Genomic DNA, 12,020 nt, shown 5'->3' with positions numbered 1-12,020 from the left:
AGCAGTCAGAGGCACACACAGTTTCAATCTGCATTACATTGAAACAGTCAACTTCATTATAACCGTCCTCTTGACTATCCACAGGAAGTCCCGAAATAGCATTAGCATTCCAATGATCCAAAAGTTGGCACGTCTGTGTGTAGGTTCTTATCATGGCAATAAAATGACAAATATAAATTGCGAAAAAAATTTCGTAAGTAAATGGCGAAAAAAAAATTCTCTGCATTTTGTTCAAAGTTACATTTTTTTGTCATTCCTTTCACAAATTTATTCGTGCCCCCCCCCCCCCCTATCAGCAGCTGTGGCTCCCCTTTTGCGAGATTTTCATCTATGCCCTACTGAAATATTCTAGGGTCCCCGGTTGATAACCACTGCTCTTGACCATTCAGAAAAAATCTCAGAAGTCATCCATGCTTTTTTTTCTTTGCTGTGTATGATACAGGAAGTTCCCCCCCCCCTTTATAAAGCATCATGGATTTTTAGATTTCCCTATGATGAGAATTTTTTTTTTTCACTGCCATCCTCCATGTTCGTACATACCATAGCAGATAGGCGAAGTTTGAATTTTTACCACTTCTGCATTCTTCTCTTGAAAGCCATAGTTTTTGGAGAAGGCAACTGATAAAATATTCCAGTCTCATTTGCATTATACACATCCACAGGTTTGTAACAGTAAATCGTAGCTGCCAACTTTGGAGAATGAGAATTTGGGAGTTTTTTGTGCGGATCGAAATTCCGTACAAAAATAAATGTAAAAGGTGTCTTTTAAAACATTTTAGGGATTTTCCATTAGTAAAAGGGAAATTTCATGGATATTTCCTGTTGCAAAAACTGTGACACTGTGCAAGCCATCGCTAATCATGGCCAACAAGTAGGTTAAAGTCCTTGGGTTAAATTACCTCTCAAAAATAAAATCTAGCAAACCAAAAAATTGCTGTCGGGCCCAAAATGGGACACATGGATAAAGCAGATTCAGGTGATCGTGCCAATTTTGGATTTTGAAAGGCGGGATTGATGCTTGTTGAGTGGCAAATTTTGAAGCAGCAGTTTTTTTTTTTTTTTGAGTAAATTCCTGGGGAATAATATATTTTCCAAATGTAGGGATTTTTTTACAATCACAGACGAAATTCAGGAGATAAAAGAATTTTTTGGGAGCCTGAGAGATAGAGTAGAAATTTGGGAGACTTGGCAGCTATGGTAAATAAGTTCTTTACTGGTTTTTAACCATTTTTCAACAGCTTCACTGTCAACCGAAACACTTTAGCTGGAAATTAATTCACCTGTGATACCATGGTGATCTTTAAATCTTTGTAACCAGTCGCGTTAAAATCATTTTTGCCTATTAAGCATACAAAATGTAATGCTTTTTCTTGGTCTGTTACTGGAACCTTTTTTCTGGCTCACTTCTTCAAACTTTTTCAAAAGAGCTGCTTCCACATCAATATGAGCTGCTCCTCTGAATCTCTTCTTGGAGATGGCTAGCTCGCCATCTAAAAAGTTTCTTTTCAATTCCTATTTTGTCTTTAAAATTGTGGGTATCGAACTTGGAAGAATTCCAAATTTCTTTGAAACCTTTTTTTTCTACATTTTCTGCTCTCAACCAACTACTACTAAACCAGACATGCACCTTGTCCATATTACTCTGCAGAACTTCTAATGAATTGGTACATGTTGGAATGTGTGTGTGCATTGTATAGAACCTTCCGTGAAGTTTGTTTCTGTGCAGTGTTTGCTATGTGTAATGCTGCCATCTGCCATTAATTTTCCTAACTGTGCATGAAGTGTAATGATTAAATAGTATATCATTGTAGGCCTGTTGCTCTGTGGCGAGACTTTTTAACAGAACAGGTGTTCGACATTGCAGCATGCAAATGTGATTTTAAAGACTTTAAGTGTGACAAGTTGAGAAAGGTCCCAAATTTAGAGCGAGATTTCTTGCAAGATCAAAGAAGTACCCGCAAGATGGCCCCTTGGTCGAGTAGATGTCCTAACAACGAAGAAATTGAAAAACAATGAACAAAGGAAAATGAAAATTGTATCCCATTTGAAGAAGAAACGGCGGAAACTAGTTCATCAACCACTGAAAACTCATCTATATCCAACGATTCTGAGGAAAGTGATCTGTATAAGCCAAAGCACAGTTTACCGTTGAAGTTAACATTTCCATCTACTAGTACTGAAGCTGGTCCATCAATCGGTGCCGAAGCAAGTACTTCATTTGCTTCTGAACAACTCCAAGAAGCAGTAGAGCAAGGGATATAAAGTCATCAATAATAGACTTTTTGAAGCAAGATTTTGATACGAAGGAATTGATGGCAATCGGATGCGATGGGACTGTTACCAATACTGGTTATAAAAATGGTGTTATCAAATTAATAGAGAAAAAAATAGGCCATATCCATTGCAATGGCTTATTTGTCTTTTTCACTTTAATTAGTTACCTCTAAGGCATCTTGTGAAGCATCTAGATCAGTGATTCCCAACGTGGGTGTTAACGACCCCTGTGGGGCGATGGAATGTTCCGGGGGGGGGGGGGAGCGGTGTAGAAGCTACGGGTATAACATGGGATCCTATGGGTTAGATTATGTTTGGGGCAATGGGCGAAAAAACTTCTATGTCCACCCAGAGAATTTATTGCTCTCATTACTCTCAGATGAGAATCTCATTTACAAAAACTGGGAATCAAGAGAATTTTGAAAATTAGAAATGAAGGATTATCAGAATCAGAAATCTGTATATCCCATGTTTCGAAAATAAACTTTTCTGCTAAGGACTATTCGGAACTATGTGCGAGTGACTGAACCCCCTATTGTAAAAAATCAGCAAATGGACCCACAAAAATGATCCGAACCTGCTTTTCCATCTATACCGAATTTTCCGTGTCACACATAAGCAGTTGAACGGTGCGTACGACTCGTAACTGAAGCACCTCTTGCTGTATCAACAACTGAGAGTCGTAAAGGCTTCATTCAAGCCAGAATAAAATCAAGGAGTACTTTTCCATCATTTGAAAAAAAAAGCGGACCACTACAAAAAAGTGAAATGTAATAACAGTGTGATAACAGAGGAAGCAATAGAGGCATTCTCCTGACACCTACAACATCAAACTGTTTTTTTTGTTTTTATAATTTGGAATATGGTTATAGTTTTGTCTCCCCCCCCCCACAAAAAAGGGTTTATTTTATTTATATATATATATTTAAAAAGATTTTTATAATGTGCACTTCTTAGAAAAGTCTTTTTGCTCGACCTTTAGGGTTTGTGAGGAACCTCAAGATATTAAAATATTTTCCTAGATTTTGGTACAACATCTTAAAACCTTGAAAGGCATCTTTTGAATACTAAGGCAACATCAATTTCCAAAGAGAGTAAAAAAACCACCCTAGTAGAATGACTTCTAAGAAGAAAAAAAAAGGGGCATTATCAGTTGCAGCTACGCATTGTAGAAAAGTAGATTTACTGATAAGAAGATTTAGATAAGATTACAAAGAAATTCTGGGAAATTTGTGGTTAAAAGCTGGTTGAAAATTTGTTATAGGCATACTTTGCTGAAATCTGTGTTCATTATAAGCAATCAAAATAACACAGATAAGCACTTCATACTTCTTGAAACATGGAAAAACTGTCATAAGTGAAAATTCATAATATCTGTGTTTGTTGTGAGTTTGACTGTATTTTTTAACAAATTCGGCTTCCTTCCATTTTCCAGCAAGTGTATACAAGAAAAGGTTGTAAGGAAGAGTGTGCCATTGAGAAATCAACTCTACAAAATATCTAGGCTTGTCAATGCTAAAATATGAGGCTTTTAAGGAGGCGAGAAACCTCATCAATGCCGCTGAATGGGTAAGCCAATCTCGTGTAACCACTTTTTGAGAATCGAAGAGAAAAAATTTGAGGTTTGAGTTTTTACTACTTGAAGTGGTTGAAACTGGAACATTGATACAACCCTGGGTATGGTCCGAAAAAAAAAAGTTGTATTCTTATCTAAATAAACCAAGATGTTATCAAAACATTCAAAGTGTACCACATATGAACATGACGTTCATTTCCTTAGATATCTTAGGGGCTACAGATTTTTCAAGGATTAGACCACAGTCACAAGGCAAGCCAGATTCTACGAAGCCTTCAATAGTGAAATAATTTTTTTTTCATTCAATTATATATAGTGCAGGAATAACTTCAGCTTCAATTACTGGTCTATGCTATAAGAAAAAATAAAAGTGTCATACTAACTCAACAATCCGGAAGCATCCTGAACAGGTGAAGGGAACTCTTTTGACTTGCCTCGAGGAAACATATAGACATCCAAGTGTTCTGGGTATTCGATAGGTTCTTCTTCGTAGGCTATTTTGAAATCCCCAATACTCGAAAGATACGATGAATAATCGAATGGCTCTTCAACAACATCATTGAGATCTTTCAGTTTTGTAACTGGAACAAAATCATCATCACCTGGTTCATCCAAGAATGTATTGGATGCTTCATCAGATTCATGGTTCATTTCCTGAAGCAATTGATGTTCTGAAATACCACTGAGGTGCGAATCGCCTAATCTTTCTTTGCATTTATCGATGTCATACATGTCTGTCATTTTAAGAGCCCCCATTTCATAGAAAAATTCAGAGTTGTGCTTAAAGTCAGAGAAAGAGTTCACAACTGCACAATAGTTGTGTGGACAGAGTAGTGCAAGTCGAATGGAAGTCCAGTCATTGAAAGTTGGTCCATAAAAGTTGTCAAAATGATTCAAAGCAAAGTCTTTTGCACGAGTCTTCGCCTGTAAAAAATAAACACCATAAAATCATTATTATTTTGTTTCTGTTTTTCCTTATTCCTCTTTCTCGCTGCTGCTATTATGTTTCCTCATAATCCAGGGATCTACAAATCCTAGACACTAGGTTGCCATGATTACTGCAAAATTAAAATTAGGGCCTAAAGTTTTCTATATGTGATTGCTTAATTGGAGGCTCTGGAGATTACACAAAATTTTCTGATTTCATGGCAGTGAATATGGGGAAGGAGTGTTTGGTCTTGAAAAAGTAGAAAAACTTTGACTTTTTTTTAGAAAAAACCATGCTTTTTTTTTTGTCAAGTCGTCTTTAACCTCCAACTAAGCCTGGCCCAAATCACTTAAGCGCTATTTTGTTATTATTTTAACTTAACCTTTCAAGCCGGTTCAGAAAATTTAATCAAAGGGAATAGTTATGATGATTCATCTTCCAAAAGGCCAAAGCTAGCTATATGAATAGTACAGCAGAAAAAATCTCAACAGAGAGTGTGGAGCAAGACATACAGCAATCCGCAAATGGGGCCTACTACTTGTGGCTTACCATGCAGAGGAGTTAATATAGTCAGAAAAATATTTAAAAAATAAAAATTTTAATTCAGATTCTTTAAGCAGTTGAAGTGAGAGAAAATTTTTTTTAGAAATAAACTTTTTTTACGAGCCGCGATAAGTCATCTCTCTGGCCTATAGTATTTAGGAAAATAATCACTTGGGCTGTTGTTTTCGTCGGAACATTGTTTCTTTCGTCTGAAGATTACGTGGCTGTGAAAACAAACACAATCCCCTGTTATTTTCTTATGGCATCCACAAGAATTTAAAACAATAAATGAAAGAAATAATTTTGGCATCGATGAGATAGAGATAATTCCAGAATTAATGAAAAAAATAATAAAATTAATGAAAGATAATTCCAGAATTAAAGAAAGAGACTAATGAAAGAAAAGTCTAGAATAAATGAAAGATAATTCCAGAACTAATGAAAGAAATAAAATTGATGAAAGAATTCCAGAATGAAGGAAAGATAATTCCAAAATTAATGAGTGATATTTCCAAAATTAATGAAAGAGATAATTCCAGAATTAATGAGAGAGATAATTCCAGAATTAATGAAAGAGATAATTCCAGAATTAATGAGGTATAATTTCAGAATCAATCAAAAATAATTCCAATATTAATAAAATAATTTCAGCATTAATGAAACAAATTCAGAATTAATACAAGAAATTATTCCAGAAGTAATGAAAAGAAATAAAAGAAATAATTCGAGAATTGATGAAAGAAACTTTGAAGAATGAATGAAGGAAAATTCAAGAATTGATGAAAGAAATTTTTCAGCATTAACTAAAGAAATTATTCCAGAATTAATGAAATAAATAATTTAATCTTTTTTCATCATTAGATGAGTTCTCCATCCTTTTTTTTAATCTTTAAAACCCAATAGTTAGAGACTGAACTGTACATTTCTATGGGCCAACACGAACCAGGCACGAACTTTGTTTTCACAGTCACATGATTTCCTTGCATATGATGTCACTGCCGTGGCGGCGGCTGGACGCTCCCTCTGATAATATAAGCTTGATGGGTAGATCAGGAAGCATAAAAATTATTTCAATCTATTTATACATCTGCCACTTTCACTTCGATTCAGAAGATGGACAATGTGACATTTCAATGCGAGTAACGTATTTAGCCTCAGACATACTTAAATACATTATGAGCACAGCAATTTCTGGCACACACCAATTTGTTCAAAATTCCTAAACACTGGTTCCCAAACCTTTTTGGATTCATGGCACCCTTTGCTTGTGCATCTGCAATCTAGTATCATACGATAGCCACTGTGCACATCATGATGGGCTCGTATCGTGATGACTCAGAATTGAACCATAGCAGCAGCACAGTGGTGGTTGGCTGGAGCGAGTTTTGTCTCAGTTTTCCAACTTCGAGGTACAAATACTAGCCGGTCTTTTGTTTCATTTGTACTTGAAAAGTTTCAAAGCAAAAAGCAGGCAGGATTTCAATGTGGTATTTGCATAACACAAAACTTCAGGCATCTGCCAGTTTTACTTCTAATATGAAAAACTGATAGCAAAAAAAAAAAACCTTTCTACCACAAACCACTCATAACCAGTGGTGTAGCCAGGGTGCGCAGCCGTAACCCTCGAAAACTGAGATGACCTGCGCACCTCTTTCGCTATCGTTTGTGACGTCAGCAACAGAAGATCCACTATTGTCCAGTGTACAGAACCAGTTGTACACTTGACATTGGCACGTGATGGTGATGCTCGTGGCCACGTGTCTCGATTTAATTTCATTATAAAAGATCATTCAAATCATTTTTATAGTTTAATGATAATTTTAAATTAAGGATGCCGACTCCATGCTGCGTTCCACGATGTAATGGAAATTATAAAAATGGGCCCTCAGTTAAAGTTTATAGTTTCCCCTGCAACGATGATGTGAGAGCAAAATGGACGAAAGCTATCAACAGAAAAGATTTTACGCCAACAAAATATAGCAAGGTAAGATTCTCCAATTCATTATTTTGTGTGTGCTTGAACTATTATTTCCTAAATATAATACCAAATATTTATAATATTGCACCAAATAATTATATACACAGTATAGTTATTCTAATTCTGAAATTTTCAAGCTTTTCTGCTAAGAAATGAGTTGCTATTCAATGGTTAATAATTTTTTCACACATGATATCACAGTAATTAGACAGTTTTGTGTGTTGGCTGAGTCATGAGCCACTAATTGTGATTTATTAATCAAGCATGTTACGCTTTTAAGGCGACACAGGACATGCGAAAGGCAATAAATGCAGCATGTAATTAAAAATTCCTGGTTAGGAAATAGGAAACATAGTTCATGAGATATCGTGCTCACAGCGACAAAAATTGATTTGAGAAAAATGCGTTTAAAGATTGAAGTATGAATTTTGATTAAATTATTTTTTCTCGAGCCCAATACCATACGGATTCATGGGAATAGCCTCAATGTTCAATAATATAATCAGTTTTTAACATTGCCATCATGTTTCCATACTTTAATTTAGCATTTTAATGTTTTGAGATGACTGCCACCTCAAACGCTCAACACACAGCAAGTTGAGAAAAGCCACAGATTAAATAAAGAACTAATGAGGCAAAAATTCACTTGAATTTATTTTTCAGTCCGTATTATTTTACCATTTAATGTGTTCTGTGAGTAATATTTGAAATTTATTATCAACTAACCCAAGAAAACTGACAAGAAATTAGTTGGCATAGTCAAGGACTCGTTGATTTGTGAATTTGTGGTAAAAAAAATCTCAGTGTGTGTGTGAGGTTTTTCTTCATATAAGTAGTGGCGGCATTAGCATGAATAGATTTTGAGATTTTGTGGTAACATTTTGATAGAAGAAACATGATTACAGTTTATTTTGGAAGACAAAGTGTGCAAAAGTTTGTGGACGAGAAAGTTTTCGAAAACTATCAACAACAAATCTCATTGCATTGACATGCAAGTGCATGACATTTCAATTTACCTAATATTATTTACTAGAGATTGCTTCTATAGTTTTTCTAATTTATCTTGTATTGTAGGTTTGTGAAAGGCATTTTCTTGAGCAAGACTTCCAATTCTATGCCGAGGCTTTTGATGAGAAAAAAAATGTCTCCATAAGAGTCAAGCTGGAAAGACCACATTTGAGGGCTGGAGTTATACCATCACAGTTTCCAAATCAGCCATCCTATTTATCACAGCCTTCGTCATCAAGAAGGGTGAGTCCAGAGGCAAAGAGACAGAAGCGAGAGAAAGCACACTTCTTTGCTGCCCTTGAAGAAAGCCTTCGACAGAAGGATGAACTGGAAAAACTCAAGCAATTTGCATCACTCTCAGAATTTGCAAGTAAAATTGAATTTCTGGACACTGTATACTGGACAGTCATCAACAGAGGTAATGAAATTCTATTGTGCCACATTGTCGATGCACCTGCTCCAACAATTCAGAGTTCTATAGTAATTTCTAATGATCTCAACATCACTCTGTACTGTAATAACATCAAACTGGAAAAACTTGGCAACTGGCAGTTTCCACTAAAGGTTTCGAATACTGATGAAGTGAATAACATTTTGAGTTTCATGAAAAGTCTTGATTCACCTGATCATGTTTTTGATGCAGTTGATCTAGTAATATCAATTTTAAGTTCTGGTGCATTTCACACTTTCAATGAGAGTTGTATATCTTTTATGAAAGAGCAATTGTCATTGCTTATAGCCCCTCCTAACTCTAAACGATATTCCTCAGACATAATGGTGTTTGCCTCTCTTCTGTTCACTATTTCACCTCAAGCATATAAATTTATTCGTAATTCCCAATTTTTCATCATGCCTCACCCATCCACAATCAGAAGAGTATGTTCTTCTTATAATGTAAAGCCTCAACATGAGCAACTAAATTCTAAATTTTGTTCGTATGTAAAACAAAAATCAGGTACTTTGAAAAATTCGGACAAAAATGTTGTTTTGATGATAGACGAAATTCACTTAAAGCAATGTGTGGATTATTCAGGAGGAAACATTATTGGTCTAGCACAAACATCTGATTTTGTTTCTAGTGCCCACGTTTTTATGATCAGTAGTATCCTGTCCCCTTATAAAGATGTGGTACACGTTTTACCAGTTAAGAACATAGATGCTGAAATCTTGTATGCATACACAAAAAATGTTATCATAGAATTAGAAAAAGTGGGCTTTCATGTAATATGTATAATCACAGATAATAATTCTATCAATCGGAAAGCTGCTTCCATGTTTGTCTCTCCATCAAAATTGCAAATTGTATATACAAATCCACTACGACCTAACAAACCATTATTTTATATGATTGACACAGTACATATATTTAAATGTGTCCGCAATAATTGGGTAAATCAGAAAAATAGTGGAACATGTATATTTTATCCAAAATTCAAGTTTTTTGAAACTGGCGAATCCACAGATGACAAAACATTTTCTACAGCTTCATGGTCAACCTTGAGAAGGTTGCATGCTGCTGAAGTGGACAATTTAGTAAAGTACAGTTATTCTCTGTCGTTCAAAAGTCTCAATCCAAATAACTTTGAAAAGCAGAATGTGAGCTTGGTGGTCCAAGTGTTCAATGAGCATGTCATTCAAGCTCTATGTGAAATAGGTCAAAATCTTAACTTAGAGCACTATAAAAGGTACTGCAGATTTCATAAAAATATTTGTGACATGGTGGTCTATTGTTAATGTCAAATTTTCATACAAGGGGCATTTACATAATGATGATTACCAAACTCCATTAACATGTCTTCAGTCTGATAAAAAGGTCAAATTTTTGAGTTATTTTTTGGATTGGTTAGATGACTGGGAAAATATGAAATGTACCACTGGAATGTTGACCAAAGAAACTCACACAGCATTAAAATTAAGTACGTATAGTCTTTTAGAAATAGCTTCGTACTGTATCACAGAATTGAATCTGACGTATATTTTAACAGGGAAATTTCAAACAGATAATTTAGAAGGTAGATTTGGATTGTATAGGCAAATGGCGGGTAGCCAATACCACATCTCACTGAGACAATTGTTTGAATCAGAAAACAAGCTTAGAGTGAAATCACTATTGAATCTAAAAATAAATAGCAGAATGTTTGGAGAAATTGTTCTTGATGATTATAATATTGATAATGATGTTTCAAATGATGAATGCCATATGTTTCATGTTTCTGTTCTCCCATCAGATGTTGAAAGTATTAAAATTCATTTGCCAGTACTAACTTATATTGCTGGATATTGTGTTTTCAAGATTCTGAAAAAATTAAAATGTCACTGGTGTTCTTCAGAGCTATTGACAGATAAAGAGCTCTGCTTCACCGAGAGTGACTACAATTTGATAAAAAACTTGGACCGAGGGAAACTATCCTGTCCTGATAACTTTGTTGTTAAAATAATAATATTCAATTTCATTATTGTGAGTAAACTCATAACAGATTTTGAAAATGATTTCCTAAAAGCCACCAAACAAAAACAGGTTGCTGCATCCCTAACAATGGCAGCATTAACAGCGAATGAAATGTTTCCCGATAATGAATTTTGTAAGGAGAAGCATAGTATGGAACTAAATGTAGAAAAAATAATTTGGTGTGCGTGTAATATATTTTTAAATAATTACTGCAAAATACAGAATGATAAATTATTGCAGTCAGCAAAGGTAAAAATATGTAAATCAAAAGAAAGTAAAATGAATAGGAAATTAGAAGTGCTAAAAAAATGAAGGGGTTAATGAAAGTGATATAAGTAGGACTGACTGTATATGTTCATAACTGTAGTCAACTTAAGCAGTGATTACCCATCTTGTGCCAGTTATAGATTTCTCCCCTATTAAATTTAGTATTGTGCCAACCATGAGAATAACAAATGCCAGTTTATCAGAGTTATTGAGTTATGCAGGTTCTACTGTATATATAAATAAAACTTGTAAAATTCTATTGAATTATGTAATGCGCAAATGTCATATTTTTTCTAGTACAATGATATTGAAATATTAATGTTGCTCATTATGGTCCAGCAACTATGTTGTTGATAGTGAAACCTCACAACAACGATACTTGGATATAATGATAAATCCCTCTACAACAATATTTTCACAAGTCTCGTTTGGAAATGTTTATACTGTTATTGTTAAACTGCTGCCTCTCTTTATAACAATCTCTCTGCAACGACATTTTTATTTTGATCCAAAGAGTAAAATGAATAGGAAATTAGAAGTGCTAAAAAAATGAAGGGGTTAATGAAAGTGATATAAGTAGGACTGACTGTATATGTTCATAACTGTAGTCAAGGTTTCACATCGAGGTTTCTCTGTAATTTGATGTAGCCTACATAGTTGAAATTAGAGCATGATATAAATGTGATTCAATGAAAGCAAGCTATTTTCCAAGCGTGGAAATCCAACTTATTTTTCTGAAATGTGTTGTCTTTTGATATGTTGAAATAAAATTTATTTCCCAACAAATTGTTTTTTAATGAATTTTTTCATTCCTTGGGATGAGAGCAACAAATTTATAGATGTGTCATAATAGTCTAAGTTATGATAAAAAGAAGTATTTTTTTTTCATTGAATGTAGCGAAATCTCGGATGAAATAAAGGCATTAACCTTTTTAATAAACCTTTCACTAGCCGAATCCACATTTGGATTGATTTTCATTTTTCTCCCATCTGATCT

General features: G+C 34.6%; 1 protein-coding gene and 1 pseudogene across 2 annotated transcripts in view; one reads left to right on the top strand and one right to left on the bottom strand.

The window, feature by feature from the left end:
- l(2)10685 (5-methylcytosine rRNA methyltransferase l(2)10685) overlaps positions 1-12,020 on the bottom strand; it is an 86,087-nt gene that overhangs the window by 71,344 nt on the left and 2,723 nt on the right. For both annotated transcript variants that reach the window (XM_089249347.1, XM_089249348.1), the window contains exon 2: positions 4,234-4,774. In XM_089249347.1, the coding sequence (XP_089105473.1) occupies positions 4,234-4,774 (541 nt within the window). The remainder of the gene's footprint in view (positions 1-4,233; positions 4,775-12,020) is intronic.
- Positions 7,084-9,222, top strand: LOC149069384 (uncharacterized; annotated as a pseudogene).

The sequence above is a fragment of the Pholcus phalangioides genome, unplaced genomic scaffold, assembly GCF_987345545.1.
Source record: "Pholcus phalangioides strain wild (caught in Gottingen) unplaced genomic scaffold, Ppha-v1.0 ptg000022l_1, whole genome shotgun sequence".
In the NCBI taxonomy this organism is placed as follows: Eukaryota; Metazoa; Arthropoda; class Arachnida; order Araneae; family Pholcidae; genus Pholcus; species Pholcus phalangioides.
The sequence above is the reverse complement of the archived record's forward strand: the minus strand, read 5'-3'. Positions and strand labels throughout refer to the sequence as shown.